The sequence below is a fragment of the Galeopterus variegatus genome, unplaced genomic scaffold (assembly GCF_000696425.1).
Source record: "Galeopterus variegatus unplaced genomic scaffold, G_variegatus-3.0.2 Scaffold1829, whole genome shotgun sequence".
In the NCBI taxonomy this organism is placed as follows: domain Eukaryota; kingdom Metazoa; phylum Chordata; class Mammalia; order Dermoptera; family Cynocephalidae; genus Galeopterus; species Galeopterus variegatus.
The window spans coordinates 245,605-273,118 of NW_007727940.1; the positions used below are offsets into that span (position 1 = coordinate 245,605).

Consider the following 27,514-nt stretch of genomic DNA (forward strand, 5'->3'; position numbering starts at 1 on the left):
AGCAGAAGCTGGCAGTGCCTGAATATGTCTCAAACACAACCCTCTCCCTCGCGGTCTAGACCCACATTCACTACATGTACTCACAGTCACTAGATTTCAACGGTTAAACTCTTTATGTTTTTTGGCCATTAGCAGATTTCATGCAACTGGTAAAAATAAAATGTAGCCATCAGGATTATTAAACACGAAGGGAGATTATACCACGGCAGTGTACACAATTTTGCTTTCCTGGGATTCTGCCTGTGACATGTTTTCTATTGATAGGTAGAGGATAAAAATAAAATGTAGCCATCAGGATTATTAAACACGAAGGGAGATTATACCACGGCATTGTACACAATTTTGCTTTCCTGGGATTCTGCCTGTGACATGTTTTCTATTGATAGGTAGAGGAAGCATTTGTCCTAGTTCTGGCCCATTAGGAAATTGACAACAGTCTCTCCTACACCAAATTAAACTGTCTGTCCTGAAACATGGACCTTTCCTTTCCAACATGAAGTCCCAAGCACACAATTAGTCTGTTTGATTTCAGAAGGCTTTAGAAAAAGTAGTTGGATTTTTTTTCTTTCAAATGGTTACACAAAGGGGTAAAGTTATTTATATCCATGAGCACATTGCTAATTAAGCTAAGCACCCAGTGCAATAGAGTGTGGTGTATTAAGTAAGGCTGGACACACCTGGCCACACTCACCTGCCCCTCAGGGCCATGCCAGGAGACTTCCCGGGTTGCAGGTGGATGGCACCTGCAACTAGGAGTGCTTTCCTCTGGAGGGTTGAGAGCCATGCCTCTCTAGTTCTACTGCTGTCATTCAGAGGGCAAGTGACATGCTGGCAGAAACCTGGGGAGGCAGTTTGACTATTTTGGATTGTCTTTCTTGTTGTCTGCCAGTTCGCTGGTGGTCAGTATTGAGGGAAATCTTGTGCTCACAGAGCTGAAAGGAACAACAGGATCATTGCTCCAGCCCTGCCTTTCACAGATGAGAAAATGAAGGCCTAGCAAGTGACAGACTTTTCCAAGGCCACATGGCTACTAAGGGTAGACTGACTGCTGAAACCTTGAGGTTTAGATTCTAATGTACTGGGTTTTCACTACATCACAGATGCTCGTAAATTAGCTGCAAGACATGGTTTGTGTCCTTGAAGCCTCAAGTTACAGGCCCACTGGACTCTTGAGCTATGAAGAATCTTAGGGATTATCTCTTGCATTTGGAGAATATGAAGCACAGCATATTCATTACTTATGTCATCTTGCCTCGACTTCCTCCTCTGTAAAACAGGAATAATAAAAAACCTAGTCTGCATCTCCACAGAGTCCTTATGAACGTCATTTGAAACAACATATGGAAATGGTTTTGAAAATGACAGAATGCTGAGTAACAATGAGGTGATAATGGTAATGATGATGGCAGTGATAGTAATGACAGTAACCAAGTCCTGACAGAGAGCTTTAGCCACCTGGAAGCTACTTGACTGGATCACTCTGGAGAACATCTCAGAGATGAACATCAAATGGATGCTGCTCCAGTGTCACTTTCCTAACTAACACAAGGAGTGTGATCACGGTGGCAGGAACATAACGAGTTTTCCAAACGCCAGCCTGCCAACATATGTATGTGAACACATGTTTTCCCTTCCAAGTGGGAGGCCAGGCAGTGACTAGGTCCTGCTGAAAACCCTCCTTGTTCTTGGGGACCATTCAACCTCGATTTCCAGTCAGAGCAGAAGAGCTATTTGGATCATGTGATTAAGGACGGTCATTGTGCCAAGGAATATCATTTACGGTCACAGACAGCTGCAGCTATGAGCTGATGAGCCGCCTTCCTTCTCAGTCTGTAACTGGCTCCAAAGGCCTTCTCCAAAAGGGCTGCAGCAGAGACCTGGGAGAATCTGTGTGACCCACCTGGGGCTGCTCATGGACTCTGGTCAGGATCCATATTCAATACACAGCGGCGCCTCCTGGGGGCACAGTGTGACAGCAACAAGTGGGATACTATCACACCAACGGCCACCACTGCTCCAGGGCCAGTGCCCTAGTGTGCCTTACAGTCATCATCTCCAAACCACACAACAACTCAAAAGGCAAGAGAGCAGGAGATGTCCAAGAACACTCAAGTCACCTGCCTAAGATCACCCAAATGGCAAGTGGCAGAAGCCAGGTCTGAGCCCGGATAGTTCCGGTTTCATGATCCCTCTTCCCAGGAGGTCCCTCAGCCTGTGCATCATATTTCACCTCTGTTATGCTCGTGGCCCTCAAAGCAGTGAGGGGGGGGGGGTTTCTCTTCTCTTTCAATCCCACTGTTGTCACATCTAGGAAAAAGTGATAGAGCCATACTCCAACATGCCGGATATCAAAGCCTGAACTGTGCCCCCAGGGCAGTGGGAGCAGAGGGGGTATTTCTGAGGATCTGCCGCAGGGGCTTTGCCTCTGACTTGCGATTCAGCAGTGCAGAGTGGAGCTGGGCGGCCTCGCACAAGAGAAGGGTTGGGCACCGTGGGAGGTTCCCCTCATGCCCCCACTGGCTGGGCTGCAGCTACAGAGGAGATCCAGTGAGCTAAGGTAGGTGAGGCTTCCCAGTGCAGTGCCAGGCACAGTGCGTGTCTGAATCTGCAAGATGGAGGAATCTTGGTGGCCTGGAACCCACCATGTCGGCCCCTCCACCCTCCTCCAAATGATGGTGGCGGCTCCAGAACCCTCAAGGACAGAGAGATTCACTACTAGCAGCTCCTCCCCATAACCGGAGAGTGAGCTCAACAGTAAGTAACTAGAATCAGGGCAGATGAGAAGTGAGTGATTGGGGAGGTCTCGCCTGGCAGGGCCCTCCGACCTAACAGAACTGAGGAGAGCCCCCGTCGGCATGCACGCTGGTGAGGACGCAGGGACCCGAGGATGCCCCTCTGTGTGATTTGCACTGTTTACTTCACCTCTCTCCGCTTCAGTTCCTGCAGTTGTAAAGAGGGGGCAGGACTGTAAATCAGTCCTGAGGACCAAGTGAGACAACATGTGCAGAGTGTAGCTGCTATTAGTGCTTTGTGCCTAGTAGTCTAACACATAACTGAATAAGTGGATGGATTCTCACTTTGTTCCCCGGACTTGCCCCTCCATGGCCCCATAAGCCAACACCAACAAAAGACAGCACTAGAGGTGCAACCTATCTCCCTGCTGCTTTGCTGCTTTCAAGAGAGTGTTCAAAGAGCCTTTGACATCAGTGGCTGGGCCCATGCCATCTCCACACTCTCCCCCAACACTGGCCTCTAGAGGGTCTAGGACACCTGAGCCCACACATCCAGGCTCACCTCTCCCTCATCCATGCATCGCCAGCCCTGGGGCCCAGGGTGTGCAAACCGGCTGTGCAGGGAAGAGGCCTAGGTGGGGCCCTTGGAAGTGGCTCCAGGACCCAGGGATTCTGGGCCCTCTTGTACGGGAAGTGTTGATAAGAAGGGGGCATGAGCTCTTGGTGGTGCATCTCCATGGGCTGCACAGACTCTCTGCTTTGTGGGCAGGAGCTGCTGCAGGAGGCCAGGGCAGGGACCCTCAGCAGCAGGGCCCCAGTTGCTGGGGGAGCGTCCTCCTGGTTCTCTCAGTACCTTTCGACTTCACAGGCTGTGGCCTCATGGCTGATGGACGAGGAGTAGGTCTGCCACTCTCCACGGGGCAGCTCTCGCACCTGCACAGTAAAGTACCGGATCGGGGAGGCTCCATCGCTGCCCGGGACCCATTGGAGCCGGAGGCTGCGTGCAGTCACTTCTGCCTGGGGCACCAGAAGCTCTCTGGGGGGCGCCGGCCGCTCTGTAAGCAAACAAGGACAGAGCAGGGACACATGAGAGGCTGCTCTTCCTGGAAAGCTTCCCCAGGAGTATAATGGGAACCACTGTTCACTGCTGACTGCATGGAATAGACAATCTAGAGATGAGTCCTTCCATGGTTCGGGGGGTGTAGGGTTCTCTTATAGTTGACTCTGGATGTGCCCTGGCTTGGATCTGACTGGAGACCCACTGGCTCCTGGGATGTGTCACTCTCAGAGTAGAGACAGACAGACAAAGGTGAATGCACACTAGAGTCCCCTGACCTCCATGCCATCAAATGCAGGTGTCTGCGATTGTCAGCTGGGATCTCAGGGGCTTGGGGACTCTTCCGAGCACCTCCAGGTTCCTTTGAGCTCGCTCTTCCTTTCTGATTTTGGGCTCTGGTTAACACTGAATTTCCTTTCCCCTGCAGTCAACCTGATCCTAAAACATTACAAGCATCTACTCAGTCCTTTTGTGCGGGTGGGGGGTGGGGGTGGGGCGAGGGCGCTTCTGGCTGTCAAGGCCACTCACTGTCTGTGGCCATGGGAATGGGGACCGCAGGGTGCATGGGGCCGGCCTTGAATATGCATCGTTCACCCATCACTGTGTCTCTGCATCCCATCGATTTCTATAGAGAAACTCCATAGAGGGAGGAATAATTGTTTAATTGTTCTTCATGAAGATTATTGATTCTGATTAAAACGTGTGGCGTGTAATAAAGCAGCAATTGATTGTCGGCCCCGCACTGATGGGTCTGGGAGAAGTGCTTCGATCTAACTTAATCAGCACTTGTTTCCTTAAGCACACACTGTGGCCATATGATTTCTCCTGGCCTTGGAGTAATAGCCTGGCACCTCCTCCTCTGCTCCAAAGGCCTCCCTCTGGGATATACTGGCAACTGGCAAACCTCTCTTGGGCTCTGTCTCCCTGAGCCACAAGGACTGAGGATCTGAGGGCCCTTGTGTAAAATTTCCAAAACCCTCTGGGCTCGAGGAGCAGGTGGTGCAGTGTGGGGTGGGGGTGTAAGGTGGGACATGGGGTGGGTGGGGGCTGAGGTTCTGTGGGAGCACAGGGTGGGGGAGTACTGGCCCCACCCCCTCAGCAGCAGGCAAGGTATGGACTGGGTGCATTGGAAAGGGTGTTCGTGTTATTATTTCCATCTAGATCTGATTTAAGTCATGTCAAACCTTCAGCAAACTCTCTACCCTCTACTTCAGAAAGTGCTGAGTATTCCTAAGGAGTTGTATTAACTCTGAGCAAGAAGGCAAGAGCCAAAGGCCCCAGCATGGTGGGCCCCTGAGCAGAGGAATGCAGGCCCTGGCTGCCTCCCCCAACCCCTGAGAGCACCTGGCCCTGACCACGTTCCCAAATGACAAGGAGCCTAAGGGCCAGGTTGCAGCTGCCAGTCTCTGGGGGTGCACCTGGCACCCGTCTTTCCGATCCTGGGTCCCAGGTACCAGGTACCCCAGATTTGACAGGTCACTTCACTGCTCTGAGTCTAAGCCTCGTCATCCACAAATGGAAATAACAAGAGGACCTATTTCAGAAGGGCATGGAGAAGGTTCCCTGACATCACGTCTGTGAAGCGCTTGAATGGAGCCTGGCCCATGGGAAGAGTACAGTCAGTGTTTAAGAAAAATGTACGGTAAAAACACACAAGTACGATGAAGTATAACATCAAAATGTTTGCTTTGGGAGAGTTGTTAACATTTTTCTGAAAAGTCGGTCAGCACTTTGTGCCGATAAGCAGGGGTGGCAGCAAAGGGGCTGAGGGCGCTCCTCTCGCAGGGCCCTGAGCACCAATGAGCTCCTCCATCTGTGTCACGTTCTGGAGTAAGCTTGGGTCTCTGTGTGATGCGAAGGCTTCCATGCCTCCAGTTAATAATAATAATAATAATAATAATAATAATAATAATAGTCACAGCAGTAATGCTAGTGTAGGAGAATGTGCATTTACGGAATGCTCTTGCTGCCCTGAGGGAGGTAATATTATCATCATTGTTAGGAAACTGAGGCTCGCCAGTTAGTGACGATTTGCTGGTTAGGGTGATGGGGACTCACAAAGGGCTAAAGGGCTGGTCTTCCCCCTGAAAGCTGTACAGCCACTGGAAGATTCTAAGCTACAGAAAGGTGAAGCCAGCCTTCCCCACCATGGGCCATGGGGGTGGCAGGGGGTGCAGTGGTGTGCCCCTATTAGCTTGCAGGAGCTGACTGTGCGCATGTGTTCCCAACTCTGCGCCAGTGAAGTCAAACTGGTGGCTTAAAATGGTCCAGGTGGGGGAACCGGCACTGTGGAAGTCAACAGCGGTCCCCATCAGGGGATCTCGTCGAGGCGGGTGCTGTCTGGGAGGCCACTAGGAAGAGGCGAGTCATGAAGGCGGGGCAGGAATGAGCTGACAAAGAACAGCGAGTGCCACCCTGAGGTGGATCCTGAGTTTTGAGGAGGACAAGTCCTGAATGGCAGAGGGGTGGGACTGGGGACAGGGTGGGCACTTGGAGAGTGGTAGCAGGGCCAGGCAGAGGTCTTAGAAGGCAGGGGGAGGAGAATGGAGTCAATCCAAAACCTCAGGCAGCAAAATACGTCAAGGCCATTTTTCTGGGCCTGGCCTGAACTGTTACTGGTTCAGGGCAAGTGGCTGTATGAAGGCCTGATGTCCTTGTGTCATCTGAACACCGGTGGGAAACTGAAAACGAAAGCTATCTCCTTTTCAATGCAGTCTGCTTCTAAATGTTGGCTTACTAGGCTCTGTGCGCTTTTTTGGTGAATACCAGATGAGGGACGGGTCGATCCAGCAACATTCAGCCAGGAGTGCAGCAATTTCAACCTGGGCTGGCCACTTAGCTGTTGGCTGACCTTGGGGGTTACTTCACCGACAAATCCTCAGAACACTTTAGTGAGATGTAAAGAAGGGATCAGACATGGCAATGCTTAGCAAGGTGATTAGAACATAGTAAGGGCTCAGTAAATGTTAATCTCCTTTTTCTCCTTCCTTTTCTAGATTTAAGAATGGAATTGTTTTTCAAGCGCTCTGAGGTCAACTCATCACTCCCTTAAATTGTCTGCTTTAGATCTGGCAATAAAAATAGTCACAAATGCCAACAATAACATTAGCTCTCATTTACTGAGCACTTACACTGTGCCAGCACCGCTCCCTAGGGAGCTCTGAGGACTGTGCTGACAGCTGCTTGGGGCATCCTGGGCACTGTTCTGCTTCACACAAATGCTGCCATCATTATCTCATTTTACAGATGAGGAGCCATGGCACAGAGAGGGGAAGAAACTTGCCCAAGGTCACACAGCTCCAGAGCCTGAGCTCTCCCCAGTGAGACTCTCAGAAGTGAGGCCAGAGACATGTGCTCAGAACCTTTCTCATCAGCTGTGCCTGGGAAACTCCCTCCTGTCTTCATTTCCCTCAAGATCTCTGGGTTTGGCTGTGACCTCAGAACCTGGAGTTGGAGCCAAAGCTGCTGAGGTGAGGGCCCTGTGGCACTGACCCTGGGGGTGCTGTGGCAGATTCCAGAGCTGGGCCTGTGGACATGTGCAGGAGCCCGCGAGACAGAAGCCCCCAACAGGCTTTCCTGGGAAAAGGTGGCCTTGCAGTCTGTCAGAGGGGCGTCCAAATCTAACTCCACAGCTGTGTGTCCTGGGCAAATTAGTAAATGTCTCAATTTCCTCAATTTCATCTTCTGTGAAATCGAAGATGTTCCTCCATAGGCTCCAGTAAAGTACACTGAGCCGCTAACACAGTGCTTGGAGCAGAATAGGTATTCACATCAGGGACCAGGAGCCTGACTTCAGGGAGTTTACCCTCAAACAGGATGACTCTCTGTGCAACTTTGGACCAGTTATACAACCTCTCTTAGCTGCATTTTTCCATCTTTAAACCTGGGATAATCTCACCTGTCTGAGAGAGTGGCAGGTGGCTAAAGGTTTTATTATGTAGATGCCCAGCTCTGAATCTGGCTCAATAAACACTGGGCACTCAATAACACTCACGTCCCTTCTGTTTGTCTAAAGGGAAGGCCCAAGCTTCTCGCCACTGTGCAGACCACAGGGGGCCTGACTGAGAGTTCCGCCTGCCTACCAAGTTCACAGCACCCATCCCAGCCCATCTTTCCTCCCCTGCCATGTGTGCAGTGAGCTTGGGCCCACAGGTCTTACCTCTCTTCTCAGTGGTAATGACGGTGGCCTCCAGAGGCTCCCCCCAGCCCTGCCTCGTCTTGGCAGACAGCCTGAAGATGTATGCGGACTCCGGGGCCAGCTCGGTGGCTGTGAACTGCCGCACAGTGGCGCCGACCTCCACCGTAGTGAACGTGTTGGGGCTGCTACTGGCCAGGCGGTAGGCGATCTGGTACCCTACAGGCGGGGCCGGCAGGGACAGACAGGGACACCGCTTAGCCCTTCACTCACTCACATGGGCGCGCTTCCACCACCCCACAATCACTTCTGGATTGGAAACCCAAACAAGGCCATTTGTTTCTTCCCTGTTCTCAGAGGCAGCCGTGGAGAGATCACTCCCACACCTGCAGTGACGAGTGGAGGGCCTCTGAGCATAATCCCCTGTAAAACTCCTTTCTCTCTTCATCCTTCACAGGAACAAGATGTGAAAACAGTTTTGTCTTTCCCGAGGACACTAGCACTCCGAGAGAATGCCCCAGGAACCAGGGGGGTGCTGCACCGTGCTTGTAACCTTTCTGTCCCTCCTCCATCCCCACCTGTGATGGGTCCCTTCCCCTCATCCCAGCAGGCAGAAGGCAGTGCCCTCTGGTAGAAAGCTCTTAAATATTTGCCAACAACAGCGTGGCCTGCAGCCACATTGCAGCACAGTTGCCGTCACATCTGTTCTTCATCCTCCCTCCCTGTCTCCGCAGTCTGCCTGCGAGCCTAGATCCTCAGTGCCTCCAGCAGGCCCAGTGGCAGCCCAGCCGCTCCTCTCTGCTCCCCCACCCTTCCTGAGCAGCCCCACCATGACAGCTCTGAGCGAGGCCTCTGCACTTTAAATGATCCTCCTCCTATGCTTATTAATCAGTTCAGGGAGGCTCCACTGGCTCCACACATCTCTCAAAGTTCCTTGATTATTAAGGGTTTGTGGTTGATCAGAAGTTATTAGTGATCAAACCTCTCCAACCAGGCTACCCTGAGGCCTCCCCTGCAGCATCTGAAGAGGCCTTGCCAGCTTTCCTGGCCCAGCTCATGAAGCCACACAGGCTCAGCCTCCTTTGGGCTCACAGTCAACTTGTGGTCCAGCTGCTGAGCTCCTGCACTGATTAAAACCAGAACTGATGGGGTGCTGTGGCATCCGAAAAACTAATGACAGCCCAACTGTGCAAGTTAAACCAGGGGCAACACACAAGGGGGAGATCAAACCAGTAGAGCTGAACTCTGTCCTCGCCAGCTCTGCCTGTACCCGGGGCAGCTTTTGAGTGGGGCAGCCACCTGCAGGAAGGAGGCCGCCCGCCTTGTGAAAGGGCTGGATAATTCCACCAGCTCTCTCTACTCCAGGTGACACACCTCCACTCCTTTTGTCCTTCCTTCCCGTATGCTCTTTGGCTCCAATGGTAACCACGCTCTCTGGCCTCTTCCCAGTTCCTGCACTTTGACACTTATCTGACTGTTTACAAAGCCTCTCCCCAGCCCGCCATACGGGAGGCCAGGAGGGCAGTTACATGGAGGTCAGACTTGAGTGCATCCTAACATTAAGCCCCAGCCTTGCCTGGTCATCATCGGTGTCATCACCATCACGACAGGCTGGTGGATGACACACCCCGCCCTGTCCATAGTGACACCACCTGTAGGCCCAGGTGCCTGCAGGACCCTGAACTCAGGCCCCCTGAGATGCCATTATGGCTGCTGCTCTGCTTCCGAGGGACAGGCTTTTCTCCCTGCCACAGGGACCATGGGTCCCACGGTCTTCCTGGATGTGGCCCAGCTGGCTTCAGGCCTCTGGCAAGGGTGTCCTGCTAGAAGCCTGTCCCTTCCCATTCGCTGACCAGCGATTGCCAGTTCTCCCAGACCTCTTGTCCCTCCTTCCTCTCCCTGGCCCAGTCACAGGGAGGGCAGTCTGCAGCGTGGGTGCAAGGGGAATCTAATCTCAAGCCTTTGGACACTCCCGGACACCTAGCACCCTGAAGATGAGAAAAACGTAACAGCAGCAGCTACCGCAGCTGAGCATACCCTGTGCAGGTGGTATCCTGCTGTGCTCCCACGGTCCTTACATTCCCCCAAACCCTCCCAATATCCCGTAGGTAGCATATGACGAAGCGGCAAAGCTCAGAGAAGTTAAGCAGGTCACTAATGAGAAAGTAACAAGGGAGCCGGGGCTGGAGCTCTGAGCTGTCTTGCTTTTCCTGTGCAAAGAAAACATCCACCCCAATCTTTCAGCAAAGGGAAACAGTCCTCTTGCCAGACTCTAGTTACTCTACAGCACATATCCCAGATGACTACCATAGAGTGTATTTTCCAACAAAAAACAGTGTCCCATAGAAGTGAAGGACACGTGCTTTAGCGGAACCCAGGCTCTGCAAATTCTCCACTATGTGACTGTGAACAAGCGACCTAATCTCACTGAATCTCAGTGTGTTAAACTATATGGGGGACGACAGGAGACACCTCACATGGCTGCTGGGTGGGTTATGTGAGATCGCGTTTGCAATGACCTGCCATGGGCACAGCACTCAAGGCATGGTCATTCTTGGCTTTAATACTATCACAGAATAAGACCAAGAATGGGCTGTCCACCTCCTATGGCTGGCAGGTTGTCATTTCCCTCGCAGTCCCTTGGTCCTGTGGTGTCCTGGTGGCCTCTTTGTCTTTACTGCAGAGTTATTTTTCATACAGTCTCCATGGGATTTTATTCCAATGGCCTCTGGTTCTCCCCAGGCACCAATGCTGTGATGGTTCTGCAGATGCCTGAGGCCTGGCAGCACCAGGACTCTGGTTATAATATGGGAGTCACATCTCCAATTTTTTTTTTTTTTTAAAAAGATGACCGCTAAGGGGATCTTAACCCTTGACTTGGTGTTGTCAGCACCATGCTCACCCAGTGAGCTAACCGGCCATCCCTATATGGGATCCGAACCCGTGGCCTTGGTGTTATCAGCACCACACTCTCCCGAGTGAGCCACGGGCCAGCCCCACATCTCCAATTTTATTAGGCCTTACTGAGCTAGCTATGTATGGTGCGTACCTAACACTGAGCTAGGCACAGAGCAGGTATTCCATAAGTGGGAGTTTCCCCTTGAAGTGTGTATTTTCCAAGAAGTTCCTGTTCCCTGGTCATTAGAGGAAGGTCAGTCTGTGACAAGCACAGAACTACCCAAATTCTAAGGTCTCTGGTGGCTGCCTTCAAACTGGGAACAACATCTCTTGTCAGGGAATCAATATTCATCTTGTAAAACTTCTAGGCTTTTTTTTCAATAAAGGCATTAAAATGTTATATTGAAACGTATTATTACTTTTTAAATTGTATTATATATACATTGCTCAAAAATAATGCAGAAGTGTGAAGCATGTCTCCCTGCACCCTGACCCCTGTGCCTCCCGATCCCCTCCCCTGAGCGAGCATGACTCCTGGCTCCTAGGTATCTCCCTGGTGATGATCTAAGGGTAGAGGAACATAAAGTCATTTAGGAACACGCCCTCATTCTTTCATGAACTCGGTAGCGGTAGCTTATGAGGCACCCCGACCTGCAGTTTGCTTTTCTCATTAGAATCCCCATGGCTGGCGTTTGCTTTGTTGAATGTGTGTTTTCTCTTCTGATTCTTTTGAAGGTTTATCATCTGTTTTTGGTTTTCCTATAATTAAAGTTACAATTTATGTAACTTACTCAATCCTCTACTTCTTTAGATAGTATCTATTACTCTTCACTATGAACGATGCTAAAATTAGCATAGTTCCCCTTCTTCCTATACCTGCCTTTTCTGTCACACAATTTTGGTTACTCTATTGCTTTTATTTCTCCTGGTACTTGCCTTTACACTTTTAAGTACATTCATATCTTCATTACCTGATTTATTAATTCTGAATTATGTCTTTTGACCCTCGCCCACTGCTATGAAAGATGTGTAAGTCGATGTTCTCACATCACCCCTAACCTGTGTGTCTACCCCGCTTTCATGAGTCGTGACCATTCTCACGCTGTGATTTGGAATATTTGCACTTTGTTGGGCAATCAGGAGCTGTGGCTGAATAGCAGTGCCACTTTCAGCAGAGGAGAGATCAAAGCTGTAGGGACAGCTGGCCTCTGTGCCGAACCCACGGGGCCGAGGTTCATATACAGGGGCCAAAACAGGCCTCACGTAGAACGAGGTGTCAGCCGGGGACTTGGTAATGACCACTACTTCCACCTGACCACTGGAGAAAAGTCAATCTGTGACCTGCACAAAAAGCAGCTGGCCAAGGTCTGATGCCATCATCATATGCATATTTTTAGACTAACAAAACTAAAGAAAGATTTTGCAAAGACAAACCAAACTTAATAGTCAAGCACAAAGACTACACTGGCAGACATAAACATCACCAGTAAGAACATGACCAAACGCAATATTTTAAGAACATCAAGAATGATGTGTGACCCAGCATGAGTTCGGCCATTTGAATATTGTTCCTAGTGATAAAGAGATACCAGTCTTCCTTAAAGAAGCAAAAATTAAGTTTGCATTAAAACAAACTAATATATGTATGTGTGGGGTTCCAGCCCTGCTCTCTACACACCGAATTTCTGGGAAGGACTACCTCACTGACTTTGCAAGTGGCTGAACAGATTTTTCTTCATAGTGTGAAAAAACATGCCTATACCTAAGATAGCACGGAGAGGCAGAAATTACGGATCGGACATATTCTTCAGGCATCTGTAAACACCAGAGGCCTGGCCTCGATACACAATTAACATGACGTATACCGGGCATTCCTGGTACCCATTAGTGCACCTTTCTTATGAATCTCCACCAGCCAACGTTAGCTCCCTTAATTTGTTACTCCACACTTTGGACAGTTGTGTGTGATTAAGACTCCTCAGTAAAAATTCAAATTGCCTTTCAATTAATAAGTCTGAATTAATGAGGTCGTATTTATTTTTAGGAACAGGACATGATTACAGATGTGCTTTCGTTATTGTTTAATCTTTTTTGTTTTACCATGTTTTATCTCTGCTCAGATTATTCTGTTTCTAGAGGTAATAATTCTGTGATGAAATAGAGATGTTGTTCAAAGGCACATCTTTGTGAATCACAGAATGTGTGGATTAGATGTGAACTAGTTTCTCCTTGACAAGCCGGCTGGGGTCTACTTACCAGGCGCTCCATCCCATCAGTGGCATGACCCCGACTCTTCCCCAGAGTGCCCCCTGACCTTGCCACGCCTCAGACTGTGCAGGCTTCCACCACACGATCCTGCATTCGACCCTCTTCCTCCCTCTCCCAGGCCTGTATCACCTGCATTGGATGGTATATTGCTACATACTTTTGGATTGTTTCATGTGTGTGATCCTTGTATCTCTCTCAGAAGCCCCTGACTATATAGCAGGGAGTCGGGAGACTGGGTCCAATTCAGCAAGTCCCAATCTCTATTTGACTCAGTTTCTCATCTCTTGCTATTATTTTTTAAAATTTGTCACAACTTATTAGGATCCTCTATACTCTATGCACTTTACATTTATCATATTTAGACTTTATGGCATTTCATGAGCAGATATTAATGTTTATATCTTACATTTGAGGACAGGAGGAGTTGGGGGTTTGCCCACAAGCATGTAGTAAACAGGGGACTAGGGTCCTTTGGCATTAGAGTCCCAATTCTTCCCAGGATGCCCTGCCATTTCCCTTAGTTCCTTCCTGCTCTAAAATGATAGGACTCTGACGATCGAAGTAAAAGGGAGACAAAATAGCAAACAATTCAGAGAAAGTCACTCAGCAGGATATATTGAAGGTGATGACGAGAGAGTGGGAGAAACTGCAAAGAATCTAGAAACAGTAAGCTTCACATCCCGGTGCCAGGGGTTTGACTCAAGCACAGCTGTCAAGCAGAACCTCCAGCCGGTGACCATTCCCATCTGGGAGGATGAATTGCTCCAAATAGTGGCCAAAAAAATGGGAGCCATCTGGAAGAGCCTTGGGGTGCCAGGGCTGGGAAAGAGGTCAGCCAAGGAGGACCCAAGGTCAGTACCATGCAACAGGGACTGGAGGCAAAGCCACTAAATCTGAGAGGAGGGCAAAACAACCTGCAAGGAGCAAGCTGGGGCTAACAGGAACAGCAGAGACGGAGGCATGCGGGAGCATCTCTGCTGTCTGCAACAGCAAATCAGTAAGAAAGGTTAAAGTGTATGCTCATGGAGAGTAAGTGCCACAGAGACAAAGGGCACAATGGATGTCATGCTTCTGCGGGCCTGGCCTGAGCCGCCACTTGCAGGCTGGCCAAGAGATGAGCCTGATTAGGCTTAGCAGGGGCAGGTGTGTGGGAGAGGGCGGGGCCTTCTCATTCAGAGAGGCCTGGGAGGCTCTGCCCCAACACAAGACCCTTTCCATTCTATGGAGTATTTTTGCCTGTCCTGAGGGTTCCGATAGGCTCCAAGATAGCCCAAACTGGACAGACAAGGACCTCTGATGTGGCTCTAAAGCCTTTTCATGCCCCTAAGTCCCATAACTCTCCTGGGGTTTTGTCTTTTTAAAATCATATACACTGTTTGATTGTTCATTCCTTAATATAAAAATAATCAGAAAAGCAGGGAAAAAATCCTGAAGTTGCCTCTGGCCTTAAGGTGGGTGCCCCAGAAGCAGACCTTGAGACAATGATTGGAGTACAAGTGGTTTGTCTGGGGCCACCCCCGGGAAGAGAAGAGCAGAGAAGTGTGACAGGGAGGGGAGGCAGCTGAAGGAAGTATGTGTCATCACAGCAGCCACCACTCTGAGCTGGGGCTCCACCCACTAGAGAGCCAGTGGAGAAAACTTCAGAGCTGTCCTACTACGGGGGAGAGAGCTGTGGTATGTCCCCACTGAATCCCAGCAGTCATTGGTTGAAAGCTGTTGGGGGGATCCCTGACTGTGTGACCCAATTGTAAGAGCCCAGCTGGCTCCAGCAGCCAGAGAAAGCTCTTGGGCAGAGTCGCAGGTGGTGGCTCCGTTGGAAGCTGGGGGTGGTGAGTGCTGAGGGGTGATGGGGGATGCAGATCCATGATAACAGCCACCTTACCACTCAGAGATAACTGTTACTGCCTTGTGAATTTTTTTGGTAATTATTTTTCTATGCATATGAATTTTAAACAAAACGAGATTTTTACTGTATAGACCTGCCGTTATGGTGCTACCTGGCATAACTGGGAAGGGAGGTGTTTGCAGCAGGGTTGTCTTCTACTCCCCTGACCTTTAGCTACTGCCAGTGTAACACAGAGAGGATAATATCTACCCTGTACAGTCGCGGTGAAGACTCAGTGGGATAACGTATGTAAATTGCAAAGAACAATGTCATTTGTTCCTAATTGCAGGAAATCTGGGTTATTATTTTCTATCTCTGATCAGTTCTCACACTGAGCCACTGCGAGAAAATTCCTCAGCTTCTGGGTTATATTTGTACCTTACTATTATTTGCCCTAAAATAAAGATAATGTCCTCTGGTTCCCACACCTTGGTCTGTTGTGCATAAAGATTAATACCTATGTATTACCTTGACACATTTAAAAAGTCCTAGACTCAATGGACAAGAGAAGGGAACCTTTTTCTGTATATAAATGGCAAAAAGAAGCAGCCAAGTAATAGTTCTTGCATTTTTAGAGAATAATGATAGATGGTGTTCAGAGATAAGAGCATTTCAGTGGAAAAGGCTAGTTATGTAATTACGGTTACAGCAAGATCAGAAACATCATCATGTTGAATTTCAGCAATGCAAGGTCAGAAGCTGGTTGTGTTAGGAAAGAATGGATATGTTGAATCAATAGCAGGAGTAAAATGCAGCCTGAGAGAAGTCCTATTTTTAAGGCTATGGGTGAATTATGATAATACAGGCATTCAAAGGAGCAAGGCCAAGTACGCGGAGCATTGATCCACAGCAAAGATTAAAAATACAAAGCGAGAGGCCTCAGTGGCTTTCTGAATATGCCCAGAAGATGGAGGAAACATTTCACATCTAGAAAATCAGATTTGAGGAAGGGTATATGCTACAGCTTGAAGTTCCAGGACCATCTATCATGCAAGGCACAAAAAGGAGATTCTAAGAACAGGCCTTGTAGGGGTCTCAGCTCCTTGGTGAAATGGGATGACTGATACCAGAGCATTGTACACAGAGTGATTTCGGGAGTTCGGTTCAGACGTTTTAGGTGGCTGCACACATTTTATGGATTGTGCACTTCTCAGGCAAACAAAAGGCATCAGTCTGAGAGTTGCCTGTTCAGTGATATGTCACTGGGGCCCTGAAGCTCAGGTTTCCAAAGCAAGGCCATTAGTAGGGCATGGCACTGCTGACCCCCTGGGTAGCCACCATCAGTTCATACTGGGGGAAGGATTATACCCCCACCAACATCCATGAATTGATCAGAGAACCCAAAAGCAGCTGAATCACCCTGGGAGGCCTGCATCAGCCTCACCCAGATGCTCTGTGGCATGTTGGCTTTACAGCTTATCCATTTGAGGACTGGGAGCATACAAATGCAACAGTGGATCAGAACGATGAATTTGCAAACATGGATTATATTCAGTTGAGATCCTAACTCGCAGCAGAGTTCTCGGACACTCTTTGTAATGAGCTAAAAGTAAATGTTAGGTCCTCGGTAGGCAGGTTGGAGGTAGGGACGGAATCTAGTGTGCCTGGCGGGGCAGCCCTGTGAGGGTCTGAGGAGCACATGCATCACATTAGCTTAATAGCATTTATGGGATGTGGAGTAGTTTGCAAGTGAGGGAGGGATGGCAGTCCTCAGGTGGTTCCAACCGCATCCCCCAAGGAAGGTTCTAAATGCTAAAAGCTCTCCATAGTAAAATATTTACGCAAATAAGCAAGTGTTTTTCCCTCTAGGCACCTGCCCATGTTTCATGCTGTTAATCTCTTTTGGAAACGCAAGAACATGTTTTGATATAGATTACAAAAGCACGAGCTGCAGAGGTGTTTATATACTCAGAAGGCCACGCTGCCAGAGCCGGAACACTGATTCAAGGTCTCTGGATGTAAAGTGCGTCATGCAAAAAGATGTTTTCCTTTCTCCCCATGAACACCAACCTGAATCTGTAGAAACTGTCTTCCCATCTTTCCTACAGCATTTACAGTTTGCTGTGCTGGCTGTAATAACATACAGGTTACAGGTTACCCAGACAACATTTGCTACAATTACAAGCAAGTGCCATTACAACCAAAGAGGATCACATGCAATGTTTCCTGCATTACAGGTAGACATAGCACTATCTGATACAGCATCTGTTTTACCATGGTTGGAGTGCTCACAGTATTTAAATATTACCCTCTTCTTATCTGGGTTTTGGTAATTTTCAGTGACCTGCAAGGACAACAAATAAAATCCAAACTTCTTGATGTGCATTAGGAACATTCTATAATCCAAACTGCCTTTCTAGGTTTTTCTTCCTCTTGTCAGCATGAACCCCCTGCTCCAGCCACCAGTGTCAAGAAGAACAAATCAATGCAACACACCATGGGTGGACACAAAGAAAATACTAGGACTAGGCTAAGCCTGGAGTGCTATAGAAGGCTTGTGAGCATCCCCCAACTCTAAGCCTCCAGCTTCCTCTGGCCCAAGAGAAATGATAAAATATGAAATATGATATTAAAGCTAACATTTATTGAGCACTTACTGTGTGGCAGACATGGTTTTAAGTGCTCCACTTGCAACTCATTCAACCCAATAAGGGAGGAATGGATGTTATTCCCTTTTGAGGAATGAGGAAACTGAGGCACAGGAATGCTAAGTAACTTGTACAAATCCACTCAGCTAGTAAACTGTAGGCTGAGATCTGAACCCAGCTAGTGTGGCTGCTGAGTCTGAAATCTTACCAGCTCTGCTATTCTGCCTGTCTGTAACACAGTGGTTGAAACACAGGGAAAAATAAAAGCAGGTGCTCAGGATTCATGCCATGTAAATTGTGCAGACTATACCTGCTTTCTTTTTTGCTATTTAAATGAATTTTAGTGAATATCCCTTTGCATTTATTCTTGTGTACACATGCAAGAATTTCTCTTGGGCATAAGGCCTAGAGTGAAGAATGGCTGGGACAGAGAGTATGGACATGTTCACCTTCCCTAAACATTCAAGATTGTTCTCCAAAGGGGCTGCAGCAACCCACATTCCTGACAAGCATGTGTGAGGGGTCTTGTTTCTCCTCATCCTCATGCCTACTTGGTATTACCATTCTTTCTTATGGTTCCAAATCTGATCAATGTAAAATAGTATTTCATTGTTGCTTGAAATATTATTTTACAGTGCTTTTATGATCAGAAAAACAAGTGTTAAAGATACTCTGAAAAGTAAATGAGAGTTTGCAAAATGAGCTGATAGTTTCACTTGGATAGTGAGACTCATGCTGTGCTTGTGGGCACAAGGTCCTTTGGGAGCAGAGAGAGAAATGCCTAACCTGGTGGGGATATGCATGGAAGCAGGTGCACAGACTTGTAGGTAGAGTACACCTAACATAAATCTTAAGGAAGAGTAGAAGCCCCCAGGGAAGGGGGTCCTTCAGGCACAGGATCAAGCAAGTACAAAGAAAAGCCTAGAGCCGGTTGAGGCCAGAGCTTCTCCATACTTGCAAGGAAGACCTCGAGCGAGCAGTTCCATGTCATGGCATCGATATCAGAACCCGGGTCCATCTACAGTAAGGAAGAAACATTGCTGAAATGCACGCTTTGCTCCTACATATCTCCATGCGGTCCTACTCTAGAACTGATTCTTGTCAGCCCGTTATGGCTATGGTGAACACACAGAGATGATCACAGAATCAGGACTTGCTTGGGAGGGTTTCCGGAGGCTGGCAGTGGGAACCAGGAGCTCCAGGGCAGGGCGGGCTGGGGAGACCCTGCTTCTTCACAGAGAACACAGTTCTAGTGGCCTCCTGGGATTATGAGACAAGTCAGAATTTCACATTCTGTGCATCTAAAATTATTTTGTGTTTTACAACCTGCTGGGGATGACTCCTGGGTAATCAGATATTTAGCCCTGCTTGTTCCAGAAAAGGCTGCCCCTGGGTGCAGTGTTGATGGCAGGTCCTGCCTGAGTGTGGGCTCTGACAAACCTCTTCTCCCTGGCCATCTGCTCTGCAGACTGTTTCCTCCCTCCAGGTCTGGGGCTCATGGTGCAGGTCCCCAATGTGACTTGCAGCCCCTTCTTAGCTGGAGCAGGACCTGAAATGCTCTCTTCAACAGTGGCTTCTGCAGCTGCTTATTAGTGATTTCAGTAACAAGAACCTGAAATTCCAAAGGTCCCCTAACTCGGAAATGCTATACTCATAGCAAAATACTTCTATCTAACAACTCCAGGAATCACACAGGAAGAGTCAAAGTGAAAATAGGCCACAGCCTGCTTGTGTGGATGACTTAGGAATGCTCCAGGCTCATCTTAATGAAGCAAGTGCTCAACAAATATTTGCCTTTCAGCCCACTCTTCTCATGGCTGTCAGTGTTATTATCTAAAAGAGAAATCTGATCATGTCACTTTCCTGCTCAAAGTCCTTGGATGACTCCCTACTGTGCACAGCACAGGTTTTCAAACTCTTTTTCTAATAACGTGAAACCTTTTCTTCAAACCAAATCTTAGAATCCCAAGATCAAAAGCAGGTAAAAGTGGTGAATTTTAACACTGGTTTGTAAGTTCAGATGTATAATTTTACTGTAAACTACCTAAAACACAAGCTAATGAGTCAGGGGTCTCCTGTGTATTAAGGATTAGGTAAATATCATGTCAGTGCTGACCTGGGTCTGGAGCAATATTCTGTGGCTGGAGCCCTGGCCTGTAAAAGCCCAATTTAAATATCTGGGCCTCGGGGCCACATTCTCCAGGGCATAGCAGTTCCTAACCCAACCTGGCTTACACCTCCAGCCTTGGCTCTGTCTGTGCTCCTACATGCAAAAGGCATTCTGTTTTGGCTGAATAGGTTGCTCTCTTCCCTTCTTCCAAGGCTCTGGCAGCCACTTATCTTTAAGACCCAGCTCAAAAGCAGCCTTCCATTCACCAGACCCCACCCAGAAGGAGATGCTTGCGGGGCACTTAGTGAAATCTCTATCAGGTCACTAATCACATTGCATTGTTACTTGTGTGCCACGTGAGCAGGTGCATCTTGAGGATGGACATGTCTGATTCATTCCTTACTTCCTACGATGCCTGGCACACAGAAGTAAAGTCCTTAATTTGTCTCAGTGAAAGGGTGAACAAATAAAGGAACTGATAATATTTTAAAATATCATTTGCAGCCTTTGGTGAAGTGGGAAAAATTAAGGCTTTTCATCGATATCATCAGAGTTGCTTCTCTGAATCAAAAGTTAAAAGTAAATTCCCTGGGACCTCAGGCACACACTTCGCCTCAGGAGCTTCCTACAAGGATTAGGTATAAGCACTGCATCGGGAAGACATGTCCAAGAACTTGGGAGCAAAGCCCCAAGGCTATGAAAACGAGTCGGCTATTTCCCAAATACACATCAAAATAGCCTGGATATTTCACAGTGGAAGGGAAGGTCGATTGCAAATGGTATTGCCATGAACCTCAAACAAATGAAAGAAATTCTGGGTTAATAAAATGTAAATTTCACTTCATTAAAAAAAAACACAACTTAGCATATAGTGCCAGAAAACAGTAAAGGGGCTCATGATATCTCAGTTCAGAAAATGCTAGGCTGCCATAGACACAATTTTTTAACCTTGCAAATATCTAATAAAAAAGGAAGAAACCAATCTAATTGTTATTTCTCTCCCTTTAATCACCACTGCTGCCTTACCCAGAATAATGCCATTGGGCTCCTCCGGAGGTTGCCATACGATCCGCACTGAGGTGAGTCTCACTTCAGGGAACACAAGCCTCACTGGTGGGCCTGGGGCTGAAGGGAAAAAACACCAGTGACAAAGGCACCATGACAATGTTCTCTGGGCATGTGACAGGTTACATAGGATCCTGAGGATCAGCCGAGTACAGTAACCACCATAGATGACACTATTCACAGGTGGAACACTAAAGTTTTGGATGAATGACTTGCGGAATCTAACTGGCTCTGTGTGGCTCTCTAATGATTTTGAGAAAACACTTCATTTGAATCCTGCCCACTTCTTCCCAAGTTTCAAAAGCTGTGCTCATAAACGATGCTAGGAGTAGCATGAGTGTAACTAGCATACCACGACATTAGTGTGCTGGCCACTAAATGACTCTGTAGAGTGCACATCAAGTTGAAAGTAAAGATTCCACTGATCCGAGTGCAGATTCCTTTACTGGGTTTGACATCTGCAAAGCAAGTGTTAGATAAGATGGCCTAAAGTCCTCTCCAACTCTAAATGGAGGTTATGAATATTGATGAAATAGTGTGTTTATAATCAATGGTTTCTCTCTTATGCATGTCACCCCTCTCCTGCACTGTCCTAGAAAATTAAGTGCACAAGTACATATAATAATTCTTCTGTGTGGTACGGTGCACCAATAATTCAAAAACAGTTATGTATTGTGGAACCATTGAATAATAGGATCATAGTCCTTGTAAAATAGATCTACTTAAACGGATAGGCAAGGAAGTGTGTGGCCAGCATAAGAACTTCTCATTGGAACTTAATAACTGATTGATTACCAGGTAAGAGGCAATGGGCATGGAACAGTCAATACAAAAATAAAATGATGCGTGCTGCAGTCATTCCAGGGCCTTTGAACCCTGCCTCTGGATATTAAGCTGAGAACAGTATTTTAAATTTTGAAAGCGTTCTATGACACCTCTGTTTGGGTAAAAGAAATGTCTGAATGAGGCCACAGGCTCCCAAGCCAGGACTAATCCACAAATAATGCAAACTGTGATATCATCGATCCCTGAACCATCCCCAGGGATGATCATTTGGATTACGTTAAAATGAGGAGGAAAGATGTGTTTATATTAGGACTGTGAGAGAATAAGAAAAATCATTCCATGACTCGACATTACGTACTTCAGGAAGAAACAATTACAGTGGACCTAGTGTTGAGGGACAGTTTCTAAAACGCCCCTTTTCACTTTTCATTTGAAAAGTGAACAGCTTTTGTATACTTTTCTAAAGAAGCAATGTCCATGCTCCACTTCTCCTCTCAAATGGATCCCTCCACCCTGAGACCCAGTGCAGGGGACAGATGGACAAAACAGCTTGCTGTGCTCATTTCTCTCACAGGCCGAGCGCAGCTGTGTGCTCTCCATGTACAATGGGGAGGGTGGTTTGCACTCAGCAGTTAGAGTATGTGTGGGGGCTTAGTTACTTCAGGAAAGATGCTTAAGAAAATCTACAGCTGTTTCACTTCTGTCAGATGCTTCTGATCCCTGAGGTGGGTTTTTTGTGGGGGAGATCAGCATTTCTCCCTCCGATTCACTCATTATAATCTGTTTAATAATGAAAATGTAAAGGAGCTAACCTTTAAGTGTTTGACATCTGCAAAGTAGAAAAACATATTTACTGATGATTTATTTTTTCATAAAAACAAAGCCAGCAAGATGTGCTTGTTATTCAGGTCTACCCTAGGAGCCCACTTTCTAATTATCTCTCATAATGCAATCAGTGAGACCAGGGAAGTACCAAGAGAATTGAGGCACACAGGTCCAGAGAAGATTTTTTTTTAAGTACATGTGTGCAGACTCCACCAAAAGGAGCAGCCGCACGTTGTACAGCCCAGCCCACCGGCCTTCACTGTGCCTCTCTCCAGCACTGCCTACAGCAGAGTTACAACTGAAATTCTGCATAGGTTCATAATTAGGCTGTAAAAATTCACTCCAGGATGAAATTGATCATATAAATGCTCAGTACTTGAAAAACAACTTTGTTTTGTTTCCCTCAACTGAGAAAAAAAAGAAAGTGGTTTGAAAATCAGGTTAAAAATGACAACCATACAAGTTTTCTGGATTGGAAAAGCAAACCTGAGAGGTGCAGACCAGAAACATACCGTCGTCTTTGGTGCGCTCGATGATGATGGGTGAGCTGGGGATCCCGTTCCCGATGCGGGTGAAGGCCAGCACCTGGAGCTCGTACAGCACAAACTTGCGCAGGCCCGCCAGCAGCACTGACTGCGTATGGTTCCCTCGCACGACGTGACTCCTGGGCTCAGAATCCAGATCTTTGGCCCTGTATAGAACCTGAAGCATCGACACACAAGTGTGGATAGTTATGATGACGCAGTGTGTAAGGAAGGGGCCTCCATGGGCACGGGGTGCGGGCTCAGAGCCATAAATCAAGGACCAACCAACTGTGTTTCCTCCTCTAGGACAGCTATGTTGAAGTCTTATGGGTCTAATTTCTAACTGGCATTTGGGGAGGAAGAGGGTGATGAAGTGATTGTACTCCAGAGTAGGAGGGTAGCTTGAGTTATCACCCAGCCCACGGCTTGGTGAATCAGCTGCCTGGCTATAATTTGCAAGATCTGAGGCACCCAACTGCAGCCATGCCAACCATGTCCATTAAAACAAGGACTCAATTATGAACACGGAGACATTCTGCTTCCTACAAAAGTAGCCAGCAGCCCACTCAGTTTCCCGGCTCCATGGAAACTGGGCTCCTGCACCAGAAGACCTGCTGTTCTCCATGTGAACCTGCAGCTCCCCAGTCCCTGGGCTAGCTCCTGCTGCCCAGGCCACAGGCACAGCCATCCCAAGATGTTCTCCTCTTACTACTTATTTCCTAAGTCCTCACTCAAAGCTCACGCTCTCTGGACTGTTCCCTAAAACTAGTGACCCAAAAGGCTAAAAGACAGCCATCAGAGAGGAGTTTTTCTCTAGGACCTAAGCATGTGGTATGGAGTTTTGGTCACTGGACCCACTCAATGGGATTACCACATGTAATGGGATTGCCATCTATCATGGAGCCAGAAGAGAGCCACAGCCATCCCAAGATGTTCTCCTCTTACTACTTATTTCCTAAGTCCTCACTCAAAGCTCATGCTCTCTGGACTGTTCCCTAAAACTAGTGACCCAAAAGGCTAAAAGACAGCCATCAGGCAGGAGTTTTTCTCTAGGACCTAAGCATGTGGTATGGAGTTTTGGTCACTGGACCCACTCAATGGGATTACCACATGTAACAGGATTGCCATCTATCATGGAGCCAGAAGAGAGGAACTACAATGCCCAGGGAAGGGGAGAAATATGAGAACAGGTGCGGGGGAAACAAAGAATAGGGATCTAAATTATGGAAAGGCACAGAAGAGACATGCTCAAAATTCATGGAGCAGCGGATGAGACAAGCATAGCGTGGCCTTGCTGGCCAGATCCAGAAACGCTCATTCTGCTGCTTGGGAGAGCTGAGCTGAGGAGCAGAGGGAGAAGTGGTGCTCGTCACCCCCTAGGGATGGAACAAGAAACAGAAGGAGGTTTTAAAGGGTCTGGGTAGAAGCATGGAAGACAGAACCCAGAAATGGTTCTCCAGAGAAGTTGGGACAGGTTTCACCCTTAGAACTGATGCCACCGCCTGGGACTTCCGTGGGTGGTGATGACACATGTACAAACAGGCACATGTCTATCTACTCTTACTCAGCACTTAACCCAAGTACGGCACACTTTACAAAATAACCCACCTAATTCTCACACCACCCTCAGGAAGTAGCTACTATCATCATTCCCATTTTACAGGGGAGGAAACAGAGGCACAGAGTTTAAGTAACTAGCCCAAGGTACCACAGCCAGAGAGGGTCAGAACAGAGAGGGGTGTGAGCTCGGCAGTCTGAGTTCAACTTCTAGTTCACTTTACTATTGCTGTCCTGTTTGAGCATTTGTTAAATGGTTATATCAATGCCTAAATCCTAGACTGCAAATGAGGCTCGGATTAGACAGCTAATACAGAAATCGCGAAACTGGCCAGTGCTGTAGATCTGTAAGAAAATATAAACTCATCGGTTTGGGTAATGACGTATGGTAACACCTTCACGGACAGCCTCTTACTCAAAGGAAGGTCACCTTCACACATACCTTATAACCCAATATGAGACCATTCTGGTCCTGCTCAGGTACAGAAGCCCATGTCAGTAAAATCTGGGTCGAGCTAACAGCCTCAGCTGACACGTTTTCAGGGGCAGCAGAAGGAACTGCAAAGAATGAGTTAAATAGATTGTCATCAAAAGTCTAAAAGCTTCTACAAATAAAGGTCCAATTTTCACCCAAATAATCAAGTTGTCCTTGAAACAGCAATGTATTCTGAACATTTTGTAGTGATCAGATTAAACCTGCAGGAGTATAACAGATATGTAAATCTCTTTAATATTAGCAACAAATTCCATAAATCCTGGGTATTCAGGAGCTCAATTTTACCTGAGTCCACCCAGCAAGAAAATATGCTTGGTCGGTTTTCTGTACTAACTTGTAGAAACTACACACTGTTATCTCAAATAGGAAATCCTCACTTTCAGACAGACACCAGTTTGCTGACATCTCTAAACATGGTATTCTGGGAGGGGGACAAGACAGGCGATGTTATGATTAATGCAGAGATGAGGGGAGAGGTGAGGAGGTTTACTACGTTCCTATTATGAGCTCCTCTCTGTGCTAGATACCTTCAGATGCAAATTGCATTTAATCCCCACAATGATTCAATGAGGTGGGTATCATTACCCCTTTCTACGGATGAGAAAACCGAGGCTGGAGAAAACAGCATTCCATTCCATTTAAATGAATGCATTTTTACAATGAGGATGGGCACACAGAGGCCAGCCATTCAATTCCTGACCCATATTCAGGTAGGATAATTTTCTTACTTTCTTGTAATCTCCCCTCTGTTTACATCATCGCTGAACTAATTTGTCTTGATATGTTTGCAATGTTAAGATACAATGTGTACGAAAACAACAGTGAAACTTTAAAAACAAGGACCTTATATTCTAGATGATCTTGATTTGCTTTGCTAATTTTCTTTTTTTTAAAAAAGATGACTGGTAAGGGGATCTTAACCCTTGACTTGGTGGTGTCAGCACCACGCTCACCCAGTGAGCAAACCGGCCATCTCTATATGGGATCGGAACCCAGGGCCTTGGTATTATCAGCACCACACTCTCCTGAGTGAGCCACGGGCTGGCCCTGCTTTGCTAATTTTCTTGCGGACCCATTAAAACTTCAAGTGACACTCAGTCAGGAAAAGGTGGATCATGCCAGCCCCCAANATGTGGGATCCGAACCCTTGGACAGGAGCGCCGCCGCGCTTCCCAAGCGGCGCACTATCCAGTGCGCCACCGGGCCGGCCCTAATTTTCTTTTTTTTTAAAAAGATGACCGGTAAGGGGATGTTAACCCTTGACTTGGTGTTGTCAGCACCACGCTCACCCAGTGAGCTAACCGGCCATCTCTATATAGGATCGGAACCCAAGGCCTTGGTATTATCAGCACCACACTCTCCTGAGTGAGACACGGGCTGGCCCTGCTTTGCTAATTTTCTTGCGGACCCATTAAAACTTCAAGTGACACTCAGTCAGGAAAAGGTGGATCATGCCAGCCCCCAAGCAAAGTCACAGGATGCACCATTTATAATCAGGTGAGGAGCAAAGGGAAGCTCTCAGCCTGGGCTTAGAGATCACACCACACTCCAGGGCTTCCACGGTGGGAAAAGGAGAGCAGAAACAAAGACACAAGTTTTGTTGTGTGTGTAATATGAGATAGGACTGGGGCACCTTGCCTCATTTAACTGTCTAGAGCCCCTGCAAAGTGGATCACTCTGTAGGTGAAGAACAGAGATCACTACTAGGTGGCAAAATCACCTTTGAACTCAGGAGGTCTTGAGGCTTACTCAGGGAAGTGAGAAGCTCGGGGACTATGGAGTAAGACCAAACTCAGTGTGGGACTTATGGGTGCTGCTTCAATCCTCTGTGCCTCAATTGTCCCATCCACGGAATGGTTAAGCCCAGCCCACCTTCATTCTTTAGAGTCTGTCTTTTCTCTCCTTGTCCTGGTGCTCAGCACTTGGCATTTAACAGGTGGCCAACAGCTATTTGTTCAGAAGAAAGTAAAACAATGATACTATAGCCACTCTCGCCCTATGAAGTGACGATGAAATGAAATGCTGGGACGTACCTGGTATAATGCCTGACACACAGGAAGTGAACAGTTATGTCTGTCCCCTTTCTCCTCTGCGAGCCTACCAGGGCTCCAAGAACTGTGGGATGCACAAATTCACCTCTGAAGCAGACACACTCACAGGAGGCTTTCTCTACTCTCTTTCCATAGATTTGTTCATTCATTCATTCATTCAATCATTCATTCACACATAAGGACTTCCTCCTTATTGCAAAGAGGCTGTGAAGATAGGTCTGTTAGTTAATCTGAATATGGAAAGTAACATGGGTTTGCACAATAATGCTGCTCTCCAGCATTTGATTGCTAGATTTTCTACACCGAAGCACTCTGGTCTTTGTTATGGGTTGAATTATGTGCCCCCAGAATTCATATTCTGGACTCCTAAACCTTAGTACCTCAGAAAGTGACCTTACTTGGGGACAGGGTTGTTGCAGATGTAATTGGTTAAGATGTGTTCATACTAGAGTAGTATGGGCCCCTAATCCAATATGACTGTTGTCCTTATAAGAATGGGGAACTTGGAGACAGACACTCACAGGGAAAGTGTCATGG

The 27,514-nt window shown here is 47.5% G+C and overlaps 1 protein-coding gene across 1 annotated transcript in view; it reads right to left on the reverse strand.

Moving 5' to 3' along the window:
* Positions 1–27,514, reverse strand: part of LOC103595738 (protein sidekick-1-like) — a gene marked incomplete at its 5' end in the record, with an annotated part of 238,324 nt that overhangs the window by 138,492 nt on the left and 72,318 nt on the right. Inside the window, 5 exons of the mRNA XM_008579197.1 lie at positions 3,586–3,787; positions 7,949–8,143; positions 20,700–20,798; positions 22,862–23,051; positions 24,873–24,988. Of these exons, the coding sequence (XP_008577419.1) occupies positions 3,586–3,787; positions 7,949–8,143; positions 20,700–20,798; positions 22,862–23,051; positions 24,873–24,988 (802 nt within the window). The remainder of the gene's footprint in view (positions 1–3,585; positions 3,788–7,948; positions 8,144–20,699; positions 20,799–22,861; positions 23,052–24,872; positions 24,989–27,514) is intronic.